The sequence below is a fragment of the Cyprinodon tularosa genome, unplaced genomic scaffold (genome assembly GCF_016077235.1).
Source record: "Cyprinodon tularosa strain WSP-4 unplaced genomic scaffold, ASM1607723v1 ctg94, whole genome shotgun sequence".
Classification (NCBI taxonomy): Eukaryota; Metazoa; Chordata; class Actinopteri; order Cyprinodontiformes; family Cyprinodontidae; genus Cyprinodon; species Cyprinodon tularosa.
In genome coordinates, this window is record NW_024039718.1 from 2816241 (window position 1) to 2840270 (window position 24030).

The 24030-nt window shown below is 38.1% G+C and overlaps 1 protein-coding gene across 1 annotated transcript; it reads left to right on the forward strand.

Moving 5' to 3' along the window:
* The first annotated feature begins 8340 nt into the window (after positions 1–8340).
* On the forward strand, positions 8341–22533 carry LOC119776496 (acidic amino acid decarboxylase GADL1-like). Its single transcript, XM_038274904.1, has 15 exons — positions 8341–8538; positions 10159–10277; positions 10372–10498; positions 11533–11623; positions 11732–11838; positions 12620–12735; positions 14382–14461; positions 14587–14641; positions 14718–14834; positions 14915–14979; positions 15816–15897; positions 16110–16309; positions 20289–20340; positions 20443–20532; positions 21882–22533. The coding sequence occupies exons 1-15, from the start codon at positions 8505–8507 to the stop codon at positions 22053–22055; spliced, it is 1509 nt and encodes a 502-aa protein (XP_038130832.1). The 5' UTR covers positions 8341–8504; the 3' UTR covers positions 22056–22533.
* The last annotated feature ends 1497 nt before the right edge of the window (positions 22534–24030 follow it).

Genomic DNA, 24030 nt, shown 5'->3' on the forward strand with positions numbered 1-24030 from the left:
CCAGGCAAGATGTTTTGGTTTCCTGCCTGCCGATGAGGATTGAGATGAACCTGAGTCCACCCTACTGTTTAAGGTTGTTTTTTCTCTCTTAACATCAATGGCTTCCTTCACACCCCTTTCAAACCACCTGTCTTCTTTGTCCAAAATGTGAACATTCTGGTCCTCAAATGAGTATCACTTGTCCTTAAGGTGGACAGCAGAGTCTTGTCAGGAGGAGGTAGCTCGCCTGTGTTGATCCATGCATCTATGGAGAGGTTGTTTGGTTTCTCCAGTATAAAAATCAGAGCATTGCTCACTACACTGAACTTCATGCACCACTCTGCTCATCTTAGGTCAGGGAGTCTTAAGGACAGAGGTCAAACGTTTCCTGTAGATTTTTTTTTTTTTTTTACCAGGTTTGCACACACAGCAGGAGGGATTTTTGCCCACTTCTTCCATGCAGATCTTTTCTGGATCAGTCAGGTTTCTGGGGTGTCTCACAGAGTTTTAGCACCCTCTAAAGATTCTCTATTGGGTTTAGATCTGGACACTGGCTAAGCCACACCAGAACCTAGATATGCACCTTACAGAGCCACTCCTTGGTTATCCTGACTGTGTGCTTCAGGTCATTGCCATGTTGGAAGACTTAGCCTCAACCCATCTTAAATGCTTTAACTGAGGGATCTTGCAATACATGGCTCTGGTCATCCTCTCCTTAATACAGTGCAGTCCCATGTTCAGAAAAAAACCTCCCAAGGATGATGCTACCACCCCCATGCTTCACAGTGGGGATAATGTTCTTGGGATGTTACTCATCATTCTTCTTCCTCCAAGCTCATTTAGTGGAATTATGACCAGAAAGTTCTATTTTGGTACCATCTGACCACAGGACTTTCTACCATGACTCCTCTGGATCAACCAAATGGTCATCAGCAGACTTAAGATGGGCCTTGACATGTGGTGGTTTAAAGTCGTAGGGAAATGGCTGTTCCAACCGTTGCATTTTGGAATTCTTTCGAGTGGTGCGCAACTTTATAGTAAATAAAATGAGTGTGATTGGTCGTTTATCAAGAGAGTGGGATTGTTGTGGCGGAAGGTGGCAGAAGTTTGATTGTGACTGGTTTCTTTTAAGCATCTTGCTAACCAGTTAGCCACTTAGTGCTAGTAGGTTCCCAATGGGAAATTACATTGGGACCAAATTGGTGACTTAGAAACGTCTTTGTAAAGGACGCTATGGACCGGGGGAAACATGCACGAGGAGGAGAGTTTTGTGTCGGAGGTCGTGGATGAGTCTCCTTCATCATACATTTTTTTATTTAGAGGAGGAAAGTGGGGACGAAGATGTGGAAGAGAATGCTACGGCGGCAGAAGCTTGGTTTGGTGTAGAAGGCTTACAGCCGTACATGTTTGAGCCCTTGCCTCGCAACGCTGCCAGTTCTGTTAGCTCTACGCCTGCCGAAGACACAGACGTTCATCCCCATAAACACTGGAAGGTAACTCAATGATAAAAATTATTCTTATTTCAACCGTTGCGTATATTAGCTGCGACATATTAATCAAGATGCCATGACCGAAAAAATTTGATTGACAGATGGCTGTCTATGTATGATTGGCCGAATTTAGGTGTACAAGTTGAGGCCTGCATAAGATAACAAAAAAAACAACAACACAGATTTTAAGACAGGATTAAGACAGGACATTTTTTAAAATAAAAATGTTCTAAATTCTGGGACAATATAGTCTTATAAAGAGTGCAATTATATACATATTTAAACCAGAAGGGTTTGACATCAAATTATGATTTCCCTACAACTTAGAGCAGGGGATACTTCTGTGCCATGCACGATTTCGAACCATGACTTCTTAGTGTATTACCAACAGTATCCTTGGAAACGGTGGTCCCAGCTCTTTTCAGGTCATTGACCAGCTCCTCCCGTGTGGCTCAGGGCTGATTTCTCACCTTTCTTAGGATCATTGAGACCAGACAAGGTGAACTCTTGCATGGAGCCCCAATCCGAGGGAGATTGACAGTCATGTAGAGCTACTTCTATTTTCTAATGATTGCTCCAACCGTGGATCTTTTTTTTACCAAGCTGCTTGGCAATTTCAATTTCCAGCCATGTGGAGGTGTACACTTTTGTTTCTAGTGACTTTGGACAGCTCTTTGATCTTGGCCATGTTTGTAGCTGGATTCTCACTGATTGTATGGCGTGAACAGTTGTCTTTATGCAGCTACTGACCTCAAACAGGAGCATCTAATTTAGGATAATAAATGGAGTGGAGGTGGACATTTTAAAGGCAGACTAACAGGTCTTTGAGGGTAAGAATTCTAGCTGATAGACAGGTGTTCAAATATTTATTTGAAGCTGTATCATACAAATAAATAGTTAAAAAAAAAACAACAAAAAAAACAGACAGGTGTTCAAATATTTATTTGAAGCTGTATCATACAAATAAATAGTAGAAAAAAAAAAAAAACAACAAAAAAAAAACAGATGTTTTGATTCCTGCATGGTGTTCATACACCGTAGTTATTATCCTCAAATTACAAATTGTTTTTGGGTTAAACCTAAATGACAGATCCCTTTTGACCTCAGCTCATTCAACAAGATTTAAAATAGTTGTGTTATAATGCAGTCATGAGTCAGATTCAGAAGCCAGTTTTCTGTCTGTAAGCTTACGTGATTGGATGATTATGCACCATTTACTCAAACAAGGTTCATTCCTGGTATTAATATGGTTTTAGAAAATGAGAGGAGGACCTGGTTGAAGCAAACTATAGGGCCCGAGAAGAGGAATGGTCAAAGAAAACTGCATTGTTTCTTGTCTTTAGGCGTTGTTTTTAGCTTGTACCCTGAAACGAGCAACTTCAAAATAAAATGGCTTGTGTTTTTGTTCCACTGTTTTTGTTCCGCTATGGTCTGCAGATAGGTAGACAGACGGACAGACAGACAGATGTTCAATAAAAGGCCTTCTGGATCAACGTAAAACATATTGGTATTTTTTTTTTTCTATAAATTGGACCTAGGTTCACTCTTTTTTTCCCCTCAAAATATATTTTTAAACAGCATTTATGAGAAGCAGAAAATCAATTTACAGAACTTTCAAGGCCCTACCAGCTTCATTCATTGGCTCATAGAGCTCTACAGGATTACATATTTTTTGCAGAGACCTTCAACTATTAATAGAAGAATGCCTACTTTTATTTTACGAGCAGGGTAAAATGGCACGATTGGTGCCTATAAAAATGCTTATTACATAGATATTGTAAAGTATTGTTGGCAAATTGAATTCTCAGCTGAACAAATTCCTGAATAGCACCAGGAGAGTTATGGCTTTTATTTTTGTCTAAATTGCAATGTCTTATATGCTCTAAAACACCTAAATGGGACTTTACAGTGTCTTGGTAAAGAAAAAACCCACTGCAAATGATGAAGTGGATGTAATGAGAGATCAGTTCTTTCTTTTATATCTGCTTTGGGCTTAGAGTTAATTATGTTTTTTTTTTTTGTTTCATCTAAAACTTTGTAAAATATAAAAACCTTGATTATGGCACCTTGTCTACTGTATGAAAAGAAATATAAGAAATCTGAGAAATGTCTTACCTAGAAAAAGAAAAATATTGCATTTTTTTTTTCCGGAAAACTGATAAAGTGTCTTTGCTTTCACTTAAATCTAATCCAATTAAAATCTTTTGTTTAAAAACTTAAAAAAAAAAAATCTTAACTGCTATTATATGTACAACGTGCACAAACAGTTCTCTGAAAATGCTGTTTTGCAATGACCCTGGAATTTAGAAAAAAAATAAGGCCTGCTCCACACAAGCAGGGACTCCAGGAGGTTCTTATCTTGGTGGAAACTAGATACAGTGAGCTCAAGCTAAGCCAAGGTTTGTCCCAGCAAGATTTAAATGGCTTTTTAATTTTGCATTTCTCTGATTTGTTTAACTAAAAAATATCACCCTCATTAGGTTTTCTTTCTCCCATTTTTATTCTATTCTGTTCTCCTACATTTTTAAAAGCAATGTCCAGTCAGATGAAGCAAAATCCAGTGTTAGGTGCTGTTCTGATCCTGTGACAAATCCATTTACTCTCCTCTAATGTGTAACTAAACCTGAGGCATGTGGTCGCTTAACTTCTGCCAATCAAACATAGACTCTGAGGAAACTTCTTATCTTCAAAGCTCTATTATTGGTGCATTGACACAGTTTACTTTAAGAGTTTAATTTACATTCTCTCTTGGTATATTTTAGAGATTAAGTAAATCACAAAAAAACATAGTTCATAGTATACACATAAACTGTGTGTAATACTTTAAAGTGCTTGTGACATACTTTCCTTTTATGTAAATTAATACTTTTGTAAAAACAACATTGATTAAATGCTGTTGAAATAAATGTTGCACAGCTGAAAGAAGCTGAAATGTGTGAAAGGGAGCACCGACATGCAACTGACTTTTGCTACAGAGGTTAAAAACAGAATGTGCTGAAGGACTGAATGTCTCAAATGTTTCTTAAAATTAGTTTTACCAGTAAGAATATAGAAGAATTGACGGTGTTGTGGGAAGAATGTTCAATAATTTAGAAACTATAGCTAAAGACGTCTGTTACACACCAAATACAGCATAAGAAAAATTCCCTTTTCTGAACTGTAAAGCATGGAGGAGGATGTGTCATGCTGATTGAATCTAATTCTAATTTCTATCAGCAGGTACACAAAAAAAAAGTGAGACCATCTGTTAAAAGAAAGCAGAAATTAACCCTTCAACACAACAACAAACCAATAAACACACCAAGCACTGGCTGAGAATAAAGAACTGGAAAGCCCAGATCTCAATCAAAGCACAGTAAAAGGTGTTGTTGAGGATTTTGATCCCCACAGCCTCCACTCTGGGTTCCTGAGCAAAACCCTTAACCACTGATTGCTCCCCGGGTGCCACACAGTGGCAGCCCACTGCTCCCCGAGGGGATGGGTTAAATGCAGAGAGTGAAATCTCTCAATGTGAGAAGGGGATTGGTGGCCTAGTGGTTAACGCAAAAAGCTTGGAATTCTGAGGTTGTCAGTTCGAAACCCACTGCCATCTCTGGCTCACTGTGCTAATATATTCCAGTTATCTTTTTCTTGCCTAAACGATTTTCAACTGCTTGGTCGTCTTCAGTCTCAACATTGGTCTGCTATAAGGGTGGGCATTTATCATATCGTTTATCATTGTTTTGATAAATTCCTAATCATGATCATAATTTTGATTTATCATCTAAACAGTAAATTAAAGGGGATGAAGTTTAAAACCTTAAAATATGGGTGGATTGTCAGGACTTTTAATTTTCCTTTCTATTTTCCCATCAGGGGGTTTAGTGATATAAATTTATATTTATATGCATATTTCATATTTCATATTTAACTATTTTTCAAGGGCAGTATTTGTCTTTATGGTGCTTTGATTGGTGTAGCGTGCAGTCACAGCCATTCAGTTGGAGAAGAAAGACTAAAGAAGTAATGAAAAGTATTTTGTATTCTAACTTGTATCATTATCATGATAGACAAAACATATTGTGATAAGTTTTAGGTCTACATATTCCTGTCTGGAAATGTGAACAAGTAAAAGGGGTGGGGAAAATGTTTAGAGGGCGGTCTGTTGAACAGCATCAGCTACTTCCTTATTGGCTGAGGAAAACCTTCTGGGGAGTATGCTCACACAGATAGCCTCATGCCTGCCTATCTTTGTCTGTCCTTATGTAATAGTTTATTGCAATTTTCTGAGAAACTGATTTCTAGGTTTTTAATAGAGAGACTTAACTTTGAATTGAATCATTAAATAGTTTACTTTTTATTGGGAGAGACACTTATAGACGCACGTGCCCCCCATTCCAGAGAAATCAGTTCCAACTTGTCTTCTAGATTAGCTACAAAATGATGTCCAAACAGGGAAATTTCCATTCTGGCTGCTTAAACCCAGAAACTTGTCTCTCTTATCAGAGGCATAGCCAGAACATTTTTATTAGGGTGTCCAGGCAATAACCAATGTACACTGAGGGGTGGAAGAAATCTACACTGTTCCAACAGGAAAGTGGACATTCACAACCTTAATAATTTCTAAATAAAGACAAACTATACTTTCCTACAGCCTTTGCTAACAAATAGATGCATATATTTAATATATTATTATATTTAATAATCCATGCTGTCAAAATTAAAGGTGTAGTGGACAAAATTCTTTCAGTTTTGAGTTCTGGGACAAACATCTTATTCATTGTCATTACTTACCTACTTTTATTAATAATCATTCTGCATAAGATTAATATTTACATGTACTAATATCTACATTAAATTGATTATTTATTATTAAAGTAGTTATTTATCTTTGATTTCTGTGAAGACTCCTAGATGACTTGCAGAGACATGATTTTCTCTTATATAAGACAAAATCTAGTTCTGAAAAAAGCATGAATTCTGTATTTATCTTTAATGTTAGTCTATTGATGTGCATAATTAACTACAGTGTTTTTGTTGTCAGCTAATTGTTTACATATAGAAAATTTAAATGTTAAATGAGTTAGAACATTCCACTTGAGAGTATTACTGCTGCCACCATCAGTATTAGAGGGAAAAATGGTAGGGGTGGCCACAGGAGTGGCCAATGATTGGCTGGAGGGGTGGTCATGCCACCCCTGGCCCCCCTTCTAGCTCCCACCCTGTCCCTTATAAAATCATCAGTCAGCTGAACTGTTAAAAAAAAAAACTTTACATCATGTCACAGACTCTACATCAGACCTATAACATCAAATCAAAAATACTGCATATTTTCACAGTGTTGCCAACTCAGCGAATTTGTTGCTATATTTAGAGACTTTTCAGACCCCTCCTGCGACTCTTTTTCAAAAAAGCGCCTAGCGACAAATCTAGCGACTTTTCTGGGGTCTGCCGTGGGGCGCCTCCCCCGTCCCAACCCCGTTCTCCCGCAGGAGTCCCTCTTAGCGCTGCAGTCAGAGCCACAGCATGTTTACCCTCAGCGTCCAGACTGCAAAGCGTGCATGCGCCGGGATTGACGTCGCAGTTTGATCACACTGGAGTCAGCTCTCTCAGTTGCTGAACCTGCCATAGAGAACATAATGATGACCCACTCTTTCTGCGAGCAGGCAAGGACAGCCTTTGTGTGTGGAGGGAAATCTTGTTAGTTTAAAAAAACCCCCACTAATTTCCATTATTTTCTACGACGGAGTATTAGGGCCACACATGAAGAGAAAAAATATTTTTGCCATGACGAGATTAAACTCGACATGTCGACTTTAAACTCAACATTTCGAGAATAAAGTTGAAATGTCATGTTGAGTTTAATCTCAACGTGTCGACTTTAAACTCGCCCTGTCGACTTTAAACTCGCCATTTCGAGAATAAAGTTGAAATGTCATGTTGAGTTTAATCTCGACGTGTCGACAATAAAGTTTAAATTAGTTCAAGAGAGCCAACCGCTGCACAGGATACATGCACAGAATCCTATACAGTTGCAGCACGTCAAAGACTACCTTCACTCTTAAAACGCAGACTGCAGCTGTGGAGCGCGGTTGCTCTTTTCTTCAAACTTTGGAATGTCGAGATTAAAGTCGCCACGATATATCAACTTTATTCTCGAGATGGCGAGTTTAAAGTCGACACGTCGAGATTAAACTCAACATGACATTTCAACTTTATTCTCAAAATGTTGAGTTTAATGTCGACATGTCGACTTTAAAGTCGACATGTCGAGTTTAATCTCGTCATGGCAAAAATATTTTTTCTCTTCATGTGTGGCCCTAATACTCCGTCGTAATTTTCTCACATTGTCATTGATTCTTTGCAGTCTTTTTTTTCCATTTAGATTGTTAATGTTAATGTAATGTAAAAAATGTTATGGTTCAAAATGTTCATGTTTTACAATGATTTTTAAGCTCCTTAGTGGACCAAATGGGGAAAAGAAAAAGAAAAAAAAAAGTTGGAAAAAAAAATACGAAAATTAGGCAATGACGTCATTCAGCGACTTCTTGCACAGCCAATAGCAACTTTCCTTACTGAGGAGTCGGCAACACAGGGCCCAACAGGGGCCCTGTCTAGAACCGCCCATCGCTTCATCATCCCCTGTGAACTGATTCACCCCTCCCTCCCCTACTGCCCATGCTTTTGAACTGACCCCAGGTTCACATGTAAGCTTTTAAAACTCCACGCGCGCTACTGTGGGCTCCAATTATTACAGTAAACCTAGATTACACGCTGTCGCTCGTGCGTCCGTGACCGATAACGGCGCCGTCCAATGAAAAGCTAGAGACAGCTGGCAAAACTGCTGTAATACGAGGAGAGAAAGATGATTGGTTGTTACCAGCAGGACAGCATCACTTGTGGAATTTTCCGCTCGATCCCGTCATGTCCACTGGAAACTTACTGAAGCTTTCACACACTGAGGAGCAGTTTATCGCTCAATCAATCCTATAGATAACCATACACGCATGTATATATACCTCATCAGTGACCAGCAGCACGATTACAACTATAATAATGATGGCTTCCAACACAGAAATACAGATCAAAGGTAAGGCTTTTGTTACTATATTTATTTTGGATAATGTTGCAAAATAAAACAAGAGTTTCTGCATGTTTTAACATGACAACTCACCTTGAATCTATTGATGGTTGATCAGCAGGTTTGCAATTATCTGGATCAAGTTTGTTAAACTTTATAAAAGAATGTTGTGCAAAACGTATGTGTTCCAGTTTCAGTGTCCTGCTGTTTTTTTGTTTTTTTGTGATGCATCTGCTGCAACACACCTGGCATATATTTTAACTGATTAGCTTTTTAGAGCTGAACTGCATGCTGGATTAAGGAATGTAGGGGTACACATCTAAAAGGTACACACAAGGTACACATCTAAAAGTTGCAGGGCATTGACCCCAGAAGATTTGAATTCAAGACCTCTGCTGTAAAACCTGCAAGATAGGCCCTCAAGGACTGGCTATGAGCTCACCTGACTTTAAAAAAATAGTCAGTTTCATTGGCCTCTAATTTCTTGTGCAAAATACTATTCATGCAATGAGATGTATTTTAATGAGACATGCCAGAGAAGTTGGGAAATTTTTTATTTATTTTTTTATTTACTAGAGGCTGCAAGAATCATAGTGAGTCATAATGGTCGTCTGCCAATTACTAATCAAACAATTGTTATAAGGAGTATGCAAACTGTACAAAATGCCATTTACTGGACAAATTAGACTGAAACTGTACAAGAAATATGTACAGTTGGCATTGAAGGAAAAAAACAAAAAAATTGTCAGTAATTAAACATCCTCTATTAGAACTAATCAGGTGGCAAAATTTTAGCTTTTGTTATTTCAAATTCTACAAAGAAAGAACCTTTTTGTTATCTGATTCTATTTAAAGTAATCACCTGAATAATTTGCTAAATAATAAAAACCTGCAGTCTTAACTTTAGTATAGAGACTCTAATATATATGCCACTAATGAAAGGAACAACCTACTCAAGCAGTTAAGCTTAAACTTACCAAACCAATCTAAACATTTATTTCATACCAGATTAAAAGCCTTGGATGTCTTTAAAAAAAAAAAAATCCAGAAATCCACAAGAGCCATTTCTAAGCATTAAATTAATTTTTCTCATGTTTTAGCCAATTAACATTTAGTCTTAATTTTTTTTGTTCAAACACTTGCTTATTGAGGCATTTTCCTTATGAAGGGTATAATCTCTAGATTGATCACTTAATAAATCAATCGATAGCTTCAGTTGCTGGTTTGCAGTAAAACGGCTAAAATGAGGGCAAAGGTGACACACACAGACACGCATCATGAATGAATATTCCCAAAACTAACGGCAAAATAAATAAATAAATTATACTGAAATACTTTTATACTTTTATACTTTTTACATGGAATGAATTTAGTTCAAAACTACACAAAAAGCAATAGTATAACAATAAGTATAACAAGAGAGACCAAAAAATGGATGGAAAATTCAGTAGACATGGTCATGCTGTGGGCAGCCATAAAACTAGCATGAGTTTTGTGCATGCACAGTTATATGGCTGTGGGCGGCCATAAAAGGTTGCACAGATTTCTGTGCTTGCATATTTTTCCAAAGTTGTTTTTTTTTTGTTTTAAGTATCCACAACCACTAGAACGATTCCCCTATAATTATAGAAAATGGTGTCCTGGATGACACGTCGCTGGATGTTGCTGCTGCTGAAAGCTTCTTGCAAAAATCCATGGCTATAATTTTAGAAGATGCGGTGAAGAAGGCCGTCGATGTCAGACAAAAGGTAAGCAATGTAATATCTTGGTTTTAGATTTAACAGAGCTGTATTTTCTTTACCTGATTAGACCTTGATAGAGACTGCTGTTGCCATATAACAGGTTTGTGAGTGGCGCTCTCCTGAGGAGCTAAAGGATCTTCTGGACCTGGAGCTGAGAGAGGATGGCGAGTCTGAGACGAAGATCCTGCAGCGATGCCGGGATGCCATCAGATACAGTGTCAAAACCAGTAAGTCTGAATTTAATGAGTTAGGATTGAAGCATCAGATGAATATTTGTAGGTTATACCTCTGATGAAATGGGCCTTTTACCTCTATGTGGATTAGGCTTCAATGGGCCATGATATCATCATTTTACTCAGTCAACAGACACAAATTCATTTTTTAATTTAAGATTTCCACTTGAAAGGTGGTTTAAATATATTTAGAAGTCTCTTGTCTCTTTACATACTTTTAAAATATAATTATGGTTTTCTTGTATCCCAATACCTGATAAGAATGTTCTCAGTAGATATGAGTTGCCATTCCAGATGCAAATTAGCACTTTCATATGATGTTAAAACAGCGTGAGATTTATGTTAACTCCTAAAAGATTATAAATTATCCCAATTTAACCACTCTAAACATGGTTGGAGTCTTTTATTTTAGCACATAATTTTATTTTCTGCACAAACTAATCTCCACACATAAGTTATGAACCTTTTCAAAGAGATAAAAACAAAAGAAGTGTAGAACTCAAACTATTATAGGCTACTGGTTATATTTTTATTATGCTATGAAAATCTCAAACTGGATTTAAAAAATTAAAAGGTGTCTTACATTCCAGTTATCAAGCCTCTAATTACGTAGCAAAGCTGTTGTATATCAGGTAATCTCTGACACCCTGCTGGGAATTTCTCAAAAATCAATAGGTTTCCAAATCTCATATACAAATGTAAAAGACTGATAAGTAATACATTTAATGTAAAATTAACTAAAATTCATTTTCATTTGTCACTCGGTATGGAAGTAACATTCCCTATAAATAATTTCATAGTCAAACAGCTAAGTTGAGTCAGTTTTTAAGTCTAGGATGCATCACGAAATGCATCACATGAGTTATTGGCAGCAATAACAAGACATCATAAGTGTTGATATGGATATTAGGACATCCCACATGCTCCTTGTATTTATGCATTATTGTTGCTGTGTGAGCTCAGTGTCTGATGATAAAGGAGAAACTCCTACTGTTGCTCCAATAAACCAATCTGTGTGCAATTTCCAGCCCACCCTCATTTCTTTAACCAGCTGTATGCGGGATTGGAGCCTTACTCCATGGCGGCAAGCTTCATCACAGAGGCCCTGAAACCAAGCGTGTGAGTCCCTTTTATCAGTAAAATGGGATAAAAAAAAAAAAAAACATTTTTTAAAATTTTATGTTGATCTATTTTGCAAAAATGGTGAAAATGTGCCATTTCAAACAGGTATACGTATGAGGTCTCTCCAGTCTTCACCCTGATGGAGGATGCTGTGCTGAGGAAGATTATACAGGTTCTTGGCTGGGAGGAAGGAGATGGCATATTTAATGCAGGTATATATTTATTTTGAGAAATGGATCCCAACAGAATAGTTAATTTTATGCTTTGTTTTGTGTTTTCTTTCTAATTGTATTATTTGTATGTATTAAAGGTATTCGTCCTAAATTGATAGTATCATGATGGGGCCCCAAATTATCATTGGTGAAATGATGCTAACAATACTGACTATGGTTTGCTGAAATCCCAAAGCCTTAAAATGGCTTTCCAACTTCTCAACTTCTTGTTGAATTATTCTTATATGTTCATACCTATTTTCCTTTTTGAAATATTTCTCCATCATGTTATCTACTTAGGTCTATCAGGCAGAAATTAGCATTGCTGTAGCGATTAAATTTAAACTTTGTTTCCAAATAAATGTGAACTCCAGACTTCAAAAGAGGGACTATTTGTATTACTCTTTCTAAACATGGTAGGCTGGTTTGGGAAGATTTATTTCATTACTATATGAAAACAGCAATGGAATATCATGTTTATATTGTTAGGTTTACTGAGGTTGTCTCTGTAAAAGTCTAAAAATATGAAAGTCTGAGAAAACAGGAAAAATCTCTCAAAAGACACATTATTTTTTTGTAGAAACATAAAAGTTGGAATATTGTTTATCAAAGCCTTTTGATTCCTACAGTGTAGAAATGATCTGTGTTTATTATACTTTTTCATTTATTAGCGTTGTTAATAGCAAGAAATGGCTAGGATTTATTTACGCAGCAGAATGAACCGGATATCCTAATTAACATGTCAAATGCATCACATGTTGTCTGCAATAATCCCTTTAAGGTGGGTCGATGTCCAACATGTACGCAATGAACCTAGCCCGGTACCGTTGCTTTCCTGAAATCAAAGAGCATGGCAACTCTGCAGCTCCCCAGCTGGTGGTGTTCACTTCACAAGAGGTAGGGTACTACATAATGTCTCCCTTATACATCCTAGCAGGAAAAAAAACAGCTTTTTTGAAGTTTAAAGACATATGTGGCTCCAAACCATAGATATACATAATCAAATAAATGAGCAAACGTCTCTGCTGGCTGTCAAACTGACCATCAACTTGTTTCAGACTTGACTAGCACTCGCTGTGCTTTCTGTACACTTTTTTTCTTCTAAGGGTGTTAATATATCTTTCGCAAGTGTTTCCTATTTTTAAATTTATAAGAACGTCTAACTTTGTTTTTCATATGTCTGAGTTTTATGTGCGAAAAAAAAAATCTGTGGTGTCATTATTACCCCATTTACACTACCCTTGAAAAACCGTGCCGAGACCGGTCTGATAACTTATCGTGTGTAAATGGACAGCAAACTGAACTGAACCGAGTTAGACACAACCGAACCGAGATAACTGCAGACCAGTTCCAGAGGTGGGCTCGGCTCGGTTTTTTCCTGGCTCGGTTCTCTGATAACAAGAGTGCATGAGCAGAACGGGTCATCTCCGTCTGGCTGCACATCGCGATTCACACTCCATTCCAGTAGTTGGTGGTAATGCACCTCTGGAAGTTGCTTTCCAACCAACACAAAAAAGAAGAAGAACAACTATAAACATCCACAAAAGGTTGCCGTCTTCATCTGACCCTCTGCAAACACCGAAGTACAGCAATAATAATCAAGCATAACTTTCTGAATGTGATGGGCGCCGCCATTTTGATTTGCTTGATTCCCTCCTTCTTCGTCTTCTTCTTCTTCTTGTGTTTTATGGCGGTAGGCAAACAACTTTTGGTGCATTACCGCCACCAAGTGCTTGATTTCCTCCTTCAATACTGGCAGTAATACCGCAGATCGTCACTAGGAGGCGAGGAGTCGAGGAACCGAGATAGTGTGATGTGTAAACGGTCGTCAGAACCGAGCTCGGACCGGTCTCGTCATGGATCAGTTTTTCAAGGGTAGTGTAAATGGGGTATATGACAGTGATGTTAAAAAGCAAAGACCGAAACAGTCAAGAAACTTTAGAAATCAACCAGATTATTTTTTAATGAAATGGACCATTTGACTGAATAGACTTAAAGCTACAGTGTGTAATAATTACAGGGATATACAGTCAGAAATGTAATATATTATACATAACTATGTTATTTATCATCATCTATGAGCTCAGCCTCTTAACCTTAATATTTGCGTTGCCTTAGAATTCGTTATTTATAATTACATAGGAGCGGGTCTCGCAGCCATGGAGGCAGACATCTTTGCGCTACGGCAGCGCAGAGCCAACAAACTAGCGATTGCGAGATCTCCCATTACGCTCGAAAGTAACTACGGCAAGTTGAGAGAGATGAACTGAGACGGTACTGAACACCCTGACGAATGAAATACTATCTGTAAAATTATCTATGTAAACAAACCTCATCACTTGAGAAGGTAGGTGATGCGGACGTCGTGGAAGACATTTTTTTCCCGTAACGCTCGCCGTACTGTTGGAGGGGAGAAGCGGTGGGGGGGAGATGTTCATGTTGCTGCGATCTGCAGTCTGGACGTTAGATGTCGCTGAAAATTACACACTGTAGCTTTAAGTTTATTCATTGTTAGGTAACTTTTCTTTTGTGATTATTTTCAGTGCCATTACTCCATCTCAAAAGCTGCGGCTTTAATGGGAATTGGAACAAAGAATGTAATTGTGGTCCCAGCTGATAAGAGGTAAATCGCCACACAAATTAAATAACATCATGAAACCAGGGTAGTCGAATTAACCTTTTAGCAATTTTAATTCCAATTTTTTTGTTATTTTATGATGAAAATCTGAAATTATCTGCGTCTTTTAGAGGAAAGATGATTCCTTCTGCTCTTGAAGAGCAAATCAAGTCTGCTAAAAATGAGGTGAGATTTATTTTAACAGAAACGTACAGGAAACAATTGGGCAATAAGCTCAATAAAAATGTCTGTTTAAATTCAGGGTGCTGTTCCTTTTATGGTAAACGCCACAGCGGGGACCACTGTACTTGGTGCATTCGACCCCATTGACGAAATCGCAGACATCTGCGAGAAATACAAAATGTGGCTCCATGTGGATGTAAGACAAGGAATTTATTCATTCATATAACATAAACATGCCATCCCCAGACATTCATTTATTTTTTTTGTCATCAACAGGCATGTTGGGGAGGAGCAGTGATCCTGTCCAATAAGCACAAGCACCTAATGAAGGGCATTCAGAGGTAACTCCCCCAGCATCGCTGTTTAAGCTTCAGACCAAGAACGTTTGCCCTGTTATCTCATTTTCATTTGTAGGAAGTACAATTAATTAGTCCAAAAACCACAATCTAAAACCAAACATATGCTGACATTTAACGTCGTCAGTGTTGTGATTAGGGACGTTGTAGCAGAACTAGTCGGTAGTACCAAAAGGAATTATAAACAAGGAACTTAAGAGAATCAAAGTAAAGATGCACAGGTATGAGGAGCAAGCAGACAATGAGGAGGAACGGAAGAAACCAGTGATGAGCAATGAAAACAAGAGTTTATGTACAGAGGAAGGTGTGGATAGGAGGAACAGCTGAAACTGATAAAGGGAGAGAGTAATTATTAGGAGAATGAAAGAAATACAGGGAAGAAATATTATTTGAAACATAAAATGAACTTAGGAATTATCAAAACGCTAAACAAAACAACCTAAAAACTCCCTATGATCATGACCATCAGAAAGACTCAGAAACTGGCAGATTTCATTTCTAGTACCTCATTATTAAAATTTCAACATAAAAAATAAGTCTATTTTGCAAATCTGTTTACAATTTAAACATTGTTAAAATGTCAGGGCTTAAGAAAGATAAGTTTGCTGCCTGTCAGTAAGAGTCTGCCAGACTGGTTCAATGCAGCTTGTTATGCATTAAAGTATGAGTCTGGTGTTCCTCATAATCAGTGTGAGAACTTGTTATGATTGTAGTTGTAAATTTATGAATGTAAATTTGAGTGAAAATTATCAGATTGGAGCAAAGAAAGGTGTTTTCTGTCATAGCAAGATTGTGTGCAATGTGTCTTTTTTTTCCTTAAGAGTCAACTCTGTTGCCTGGAACCCCCACAAGATGCTGATGGCTTGTCTGCAGTGCTCAGCTTTCTTGGTCAGAGACAAAACTGTAAGAACGGCTCTTTGATCTTCTGATTATTTCTCAGAAATTGAAACCTCTATATGTTAAAAACTATGTTCAAGCAATTCCTCTGTCTTTGTGGAAACCAATGTGGATTATTTTATTGTTGTTTAAATTCTATAAGACACACAGGTACTTAAATCTGGTAAATGCAACCTCAGGAAAAAAACAAATGACACAGCGCTGCTCTCTTTCTTTAGCGTCTCCTACAGCACTGCCATTCTGCACGGGCTTCCTACCTCTTTCAGCAGGACAAGTTCTACGACTTGAGCTACGACACTGGGGACAAGTCGGTGCAGTGCAGCAGGAAGCCAGACGCCTTCAAATTCTGGCTAATGTGGAAGGCTTTAGGAACCAGAGAGCTGGAGCACAGGGTGGACAGAGCTCTCGTCATGGCCAGGTCCGTTTAGGGAAACACATTAGCTTCAGATAACCCTTAGTAACAGGAGGTTAAATCTAGTTGCCTCCGGATATGAATTATCCTAATGGAATAGTGGCCTTCTATAAAGGCCGCTATTCTGCAGCTTTTTTATTTGTAGTGACTAACTGAAGTCAATTTAGTAATTCTCTATTATTACCTAAAGAAGATTAAATGGTACTTATGTTGTACAGTTTTCTCTAAAGAGCTGTAGATGCTGATGGCTTTAGGCTTTCCTGTAGCTGTCTGTCCTACAGTAACTAAAGAATCTTCTGACTTAAGGTACTGTTATGAATAAACCGTCTGATGAAGAGTATGCTCAGGCATTATCCAACCTATTTTTTTATTGATTTTATAAAGAGTTGTACCCAAAACAGGTGAAGAAAGAAGAAACATCACTCTCCACAGTCCAACTGCAATCACGTTCCAGGACATAATAATCCTTTTAACTTAAAAAAGGTAGGCTGTTAGGTCTCTGTACGACCAGTGTCAGAGCCTGGTCCGCATTGCTGGCAGTAAGTCGGACTTGTTTCCGGTGAGGGTTGGACTCCGCCAAAGTTGCCCTTTGTCACCGATTCTGTTCATAACTTTTATGGAAAGAATTTCTAGGAGCAGCCAAGGTGTTGAGGGAATCAGTTTTGGTGGCCTTAGGATTGCATCTCTGTTATTCACAGATGATGTGGTTCTGTTGGCTTCATCAGGGCGTGATCTACAGCTCTCACTGGAGCGGTTTGCAGCCGAGTGTGAGTGTGAAGCGGCTGCAATGAGGATCAGTGCCTCCAAATCTGGGACCATGGTCCTGAGCCGGAAAAGGGTAGAGTGCCTTCTCCAGGTTGGGGAGGATGTACTGCCCCTAGTGGAGGAGTTTAAGTATCTTGGGCTCTTGTTCACGAATGAGGGGAAGATGGAGCGGGAGATCGACAGGCAGATTGGTGCGGCGTCTGCTGTGAAGCGTGCGCTGTACCGGTCTGTTGTGGTGAAGAGAGAGCTGAGCCAAAAATCAAAGCTCGATTTACCGGTCGATCTACGTTCCTACCCTCATCTTTGGTCATGAGCTTTGGGTCATGCACGAAAGAATGAGATCCCAAATACAAGCGGCTGTAATGAGTTTTCTCCGTAGTGTGTCTGGGCTCTCCCTTAGAGATAGGGTGAGGAGCTCAATCATCCGGGGAGGACTCCGAGTAGAGCCGCTGCTCCTCCACATGGAGAGGAGCCAGTTGAGGTGACTCGGGCATCTGATTAGGATGCCTCCTGGACGTCTCCCTGGTGAGGTGTTCCAGGCACGTCCCTATGTTTTCTCGGCTGGTCTGGGAGCGCCTTGGGATTCCCCCGGAGGAGCTGGCCCAAGTGGCTGGGTAGAGGGACATCTGGGCTTCCCTACTAAAGCTGCTACCCCCGCGACCCGACCCTGGATAAGTGGAAGAAGATGGATGGATGAAAAAGAAATAACAGACTTGTGCTACATTTATACATGAAAGTTAAGCAGATACATATCCATCCCGTTGCCTATCTTCTTTACTTTAATTCAAAAATACTTATCATAAAGGGAAATTTAATGTTGCAGATTCTTACTGAAAACACTCTGTCATTGTTTAAAGGAAAAGTCCGGTCAGCAAGGAATGATCAATGGATCATTATCTATACCTAAAACTAATACATCCAGGTGATTTAAATAATTTAGCGTTGATCAAAAAATAAAATCAATAATTTTCGCGATTACTGAGTCCGGGAGCGGCCATTTTTGCCCAAATATAGTAACACCTCATTCCTGAAGTCTTCCGGCAGTGACGTTGCGGTGCGGTAAGCCGGGCGCCATTCTGCTCGCTTTACAAGCAAAATCAATGGGAACTAATAAACACAACTGCAATCAACAACAATTCTTTAGGATTTCAAGAGGACAAATGCAGAATAGTTAGAGCACAACGTTACTGGGGGCATTTTGGTTGAGCAGCAAACCTTTAGTTAAAGACAAAAGGGAAAACTGTTTTCTACATCAATTCAGTGAAATCATTGCAATGCAACAGTCGAAAAATTAACCTAAAAGCCCTCATTTCTACAGACAAAGGAAGAGTAATGGGGGGGATACAGTCAGGGTGGTTAAGTGAAGTTGTGTCATCTCCTGTTACAAATAACCAAAGCCATTGACTGAAAGTATAATTATTATATAATATTTATAAACAATGGACAAAAAGCTGAGGCATGTTTTTTATTTTTAATCATGTGAATAATAAGATATCAATATTTAGAGTCCAGTCATGACACTGTTTTGGATGCAGTTTATTATCAAATGTTAGCTAAACATGGGCAAACAATGTAATTCTGACATCAAAAAGAAAAAAAACCCTGAAGAACCCCTTACCTTAGTAAAAATGAACAAACAGTAGCTTCCATTGGTTGCTAATACATTCAGCCGCTCATACATTTGACAGTTTTATTTTTTTGTTTTTGGTTCATCTTTTACATTTTTGAAGACATCTTTTCGGTTTTGAAAGTGGAATCAACTGTGTGGGTAACATGCATTTGGACTGCATGTTCCCCATTGACAATATTCAGCCTTTTATTTGGTGTCTTTTTGAACAACACTTCCATGTCTGTTGTGCCTTTGTAATGCGTATTCCTGGCAATATTGTCAGAGGGTGCTCCTGAAGGGGACAGCTGCTTCACTTCAGGATAAAAACAATTGCTGACCGTGAGATGCTTCCAGGATGATTGAGGATCAGTTTCCTGTATCCCTCCCTGAAGTTTTTTTTTTTGTTTCTCTGATTTAGTAGCAGCTCAGGGTTACTGATGATCCAGGGTTGGTTATTCAGGAGGTGTCTCTGTTCTGGTGGGGATAGTGTTATCTACTAAAAGTTTATACGGTCTATCAAACACTCCATCAGGCTGGCACAGAAGGAGCTTTGTCTCCTTTCTAGCTTCCATTTACTCATAGACCTCATTGCAAGGTGCCTATGAACAAAGAATTTGTATTCCAGTTAAAATGTCTGTAGAACCGAAGAACTCTGAGAATACTAACCTGAAGAAACATTTTGACCTATTCAGAAGGAGTTTTATATTTAGTTTATTTTAAATAAAACATGTTATGGGTTTTTATTGATGCACCCATTTTAAAACGCTCTACTTATGTTATGACTAGGGATGCACGGTATTGGGATTTTGGCCGATATCCGATATGCCGATATTTTAAAACTCATGTAGCCGATAACCGATATCGATACTGATGTTAAAGCTGGACAAAAATAAGTAGTCATTGAAAATAGCAGTTTTGTTATCCATTTCTGACACTTTGAAAAATAATATATTCAGATATATTTTCATATGCTGATATCAAATAGATTTTTAAAAACGCGGTATCGATCTATTTTACTTTCAAAATCTCGTGAAATTTCATCGTTCTGTTACAAACTCTCGTGATATTTTGCAAATTCTTGTGAGATTTTGTTAGTAAAATAGATAGATACCGCGTCAATATATCAACATATAAAAATATGGCAAAATTTGGTGAATTTTCGGGGGAATTTCGTAGCATAACGATGACATATAGCAATATTTCATTAGTAAAAGAGATTGATATGGTGTTTTTTAAATGGCAATATATCAGCATATGAAGATATTGTGATATTTTAATGTATCAATATTTTTCCCCTCGTCTTTAGAAGTTTTTAAGTCTGTAAAAAATAAGTTTTTGAGGAAGAAGAAGTAGTATTTTTTTTTTTTTTTTTTTAGACTTTAGAAACTCAGAAGCTGATCAAATATCGGGTTAAATATCGGTGGGGTGGCCGATGTCCGATATTTAGTTTTAAGGCCGATACAGGCCGATACCGATAGGGGGCCGATTATATCGTGCATCCCTAGTTATGACATCAAACATGTTTTAGGTATATTGTAACTCAGCCTTTAAACAGCATTTTCCTCACTACCCACTCCTGTTCGACACTCAGTGCACATTTTTTTTCTGCAGGTATCTTGCAGAACAAATGAAGAAAAGAGAAGGCTTCAAACTGTTGATGGAGGTAAGGTTTTCCATAAACAATAATTTGTTGAATGTGCGTTTGCTTGGAGTTTTAAAATTGTTTCTTTTTGGGGTTCTTTTTTTGTTTTTTTTTGTTCTGCAGCCAGAATTTGCAAACGTTTGCTTCTGGTACATCCCACCAAGCCTAAGAGACTTGCCAGATTGCCCCGAGTTCTGGAAAAAACTGCACAATGTAAGTAATGTTATTAAATGGTGGTTATCTTTGCTTCTGCTGATTTTTTAAAAGCTTCCTTCTGGTATTTTCTGCTCTTTATATATATTAGATCCAATCACTAGAACTGTTCCCTCTTTTAGTTGTTGAAGGGGTGTGTTCCTTTTTTATTGTGTGAGGTACTTATGAATTGTTTACTTATGTTCAGTAAACAAGAGCCAAAGCGATCTAAATCTATAGAATCAGGAGGAAGGCTAAACTACTTCTCTGAGCATATATAAGCGCAGAATGAGGACTATATAGTGAGTGCAAACAACTGTAGAGCTCTTGAACTCTACCCGAATGCATAGGCCAGTACATAAAACAAAATAAACCCCACATAAAATACCATTTAAATGTTGAGTTTCTGTTGATTGGATTGTTAACCTAATAAGAAATAATCGCTTTAAACCACATCAGTCTGATTATGAAAAGGAATTTCAAAACATTGATTTCCTTCCAGTTTCAATTGACCTCTTTTATTGCATTCATGATTTATTGAAAGAAACTGACTGAACAGCATAAATTGTCCTTTAAATACTTGCATAATGTAGTTTCGGGGTAGACAATATAAGATAACGAGCTACAGCTCTCAATCACCCTTTCTCAAGGACCAGCCTTGGATCCAGGCTGAATAGTAAATTAGTCTGACCTCAATCCCTACTGAAATTTTTGTTTCAGCCTTTTTAGCTCTGCAAGTTTTCTTACTAAACACAACACATGTAGAACACATGTTATATATTTATATAAGATATAATTAAATGCCCATTACTGCCGTCCAGCGCACAACTCCCAGTAAAGTAGACTCCCAGCATCTCTAAACCCTGCTGTTTGGGAACATTGAGGTTTATTCTGCTACAGTTATGATAGACAACAGGTATAGGAGAAACATGGCTACTTGCAGCATCCAAGCCCCCCATATGCAATTAGATGCAATGAAGAAATCCTGTTAAGATGGACAGCTGTGGGAAGAAAACATTTCTTTAGTGAGGTGGGGGAAGATTTAATGTGAAGGATCTGCTGGCGTGGCGTCCCCTCGGGGTCCGCCCGGAGCTGCTGGAGGAGATGTGTGTTGATCAGGAAGTCTGGGCTTCTCTGCTTAGACTGCTGCCTCCCCGGCTCCGGATAAAGCGGAAGAAAATGGAAGGATGGATCTTCTCATCGGAAGCTTTTTAGAGACTAACCCTTATCTAGAAATCAGAATTAAACCTTAAAACTGGAGAGCCCCTGCTATAGACCTTAGCTGGGTGTTATGGATTTTATTTTGCTGTTTTTGTTGTAATTGACGGCCAGTTTTAATGACGCATGTTTTGTTACCGCTGTGTGTACAGGTGGCTCCCCTTATTAAGGAGCGCATGATGAAGAAAGGCAGCATGATGGTGGGCTACCAGCCGCATGGCGGCAGAGCCAACTTCTTCAGGATGGTGGTGATCAGTCCTCAGGTCAGCAAGCAAGACATGGACTTTGTCCTGGATGAGATACACAGTCTGGGGATGGACTTGTAATACATTGATTCGTTCTTAGGGAAGCTTATGTTTCATAAGTTTACAAATAATTATCTGCAGCACAAGGACCAAACTTGGCATTGCATCTCATTGAATTAATAATTGTCTGAGTTGCAATTTACTTTTAAAATGCTGTCCATTTGACATAAAAGATCATGCTTGTGGCACTTTACCTGTCTTGTCATGGGATATGAGGTTTCTGCATTACATTGCAGTGTTGTAAGAGCTCGACATTTATTTGAATCTCACTTTATAATACGTAGTTTGAATAATAGTTTCTTTTTTTATAGAAACTCTGATTCTGGTCTTACTAAAGTGTGCATGTTTCCTTAAAGTCTGAGAGACCATTCCTGAATAAATGAGACTGTCTGGCAGTAAACTGCCATGTTCTATCACAATATATGGAGCACCACAAGGGCCCCTGAAATATTTGTCGGAAACTAAATAAATAGTATGAAAAGAGTTTGTGTAAAAACCAGAAGTGTGTGCAATTTCTTTTTTTTTCTTCACTGGAAAATATACAGTTGTTTAATTAAAAATTAAATTAAATAAAACATTTTAATGTTCTCTATGTAAAAATATTTCTAATTGGGCTGTTGGTATGAGCTTTAAGATTAGGGCTGGGCGATTAAACACTCAAATAGATTAATCAGATTTTTCCGTTTCTGAAGATTTAATTTTTATTGTGGAAAATCCATATATTTTATAACTTTTTTCATCAATGCATTTCTTGGGCTTTCATCGCTCAGGGTGACATTAATTCATTGCTTTTTGTTCTTATAACTGATAAACTAGCCGATTGTGTAACAGCCCTAGCTGCAAATATTTAGGATTATATTTTCCTTCTTTTGTGAAACATCGTTTTACAAGCATTTATCCACCTTCATTTTTAATTGCCTTTTAAATTAAGGTCACCTCCTAAAGAAGTCGAAATAAAAGCTAGTTTTGGAAAGTTATGTAATTTATTATTTTTATTCTGAGACTTACAAAAAAAATCGATTCATTGGTTTTTGTAAGAAAAGGAAAAAAAAGTTAGATTAATTTTTATAATTCTTATTCATATTTACAATGGACGTGGGTAACAAATCAATGCAGTTTAGAGACTGACATTTTTTCGGGAATCTCACGGGATTCCCGTGGGATGGGAGTCAGTATTAGTAACGATCACGGGATTGGGACGGTACAGGATTAAACATTAACGGGAGCAGACGGGAGTGGGAGCAAACCAATAGTAACTTCCGCTCTGAGTTTTTCACCCGCGCTCAAAAACAACAAGAATGGGAGTGGTGCAGGAGCGGGAGTCATTCTGAATGGGAGCGGGATGGGAGTGGGAGTAATTTCACCAGGAGTGGGATGGGACAGGATTTAGATTTCTACTCTGGCCCGGGATCGGGACGGGACACCATTTTTTTCTGTGGGAGTGGGACAGGACAGGAGTGAAAATCCACTCCCGTGTCAGTCTCTAATGCAGTTCTATTATAATTTAAAATGACACAGGAAGTAAGGAAAGTTGTACACAACCTCAAATACTGTGATAGAATTTACATTTTCTAGGACAAATTTTACATATAATGTTCCTTATCGTAATATGTTCGAGATTTTCAGAAGCTGTATTAGGAGAGTTTTTGTACATAGGTTCTACTCAGGTAGTGGTTTTAAAACTATACATGTTAATTTGGAGAGAAGACTGATGGATGGATTTGATATTGTTCCACTTCTTCATGATAAACTATTCTTTAAAAGCTGCATTTATCAAATATTAACAATGGTTTGATGATCTAAAACAACTCAGCAAGACAAAAAAAAAAAAACCAAGATGGAGGAAATCTGTTAAGTGAGCAGATATCTTTAGAGCTAATTTCCCCCCCAAAAATGGTGCACAGATTTTGTCACATTACTTTAATAAAATATCAGTTTATTAATGCATAATCTGCTGTCATAAGAAAATTTGATGATCTAATATGAACATTTATTT

Excerpts from the sequence above, each read along its gene's own strand:
- LOC119776496 (XM_038274904.1), top strand. The coding sequence starts at position 8,505 with ATGATGGCTTCCAACACAGAAATACAGATCAAAG. Across the intron at positions 11,624-11,731 it reads GAGGCCCTGAAACCAAGCGT|GTATACGTATGAGGTCTCTC; the intron begins GTGAGTCCCTTT and ends CATTTCAAACAG. Across the intron at positions 16,310-20,288 it reads AGAGCTCTCGTCATGGCCAG|GTATCTTGCAGAACAAATGA; the intron begins GTCCGTTTAGGG and ends TTTTTTCTGCAG.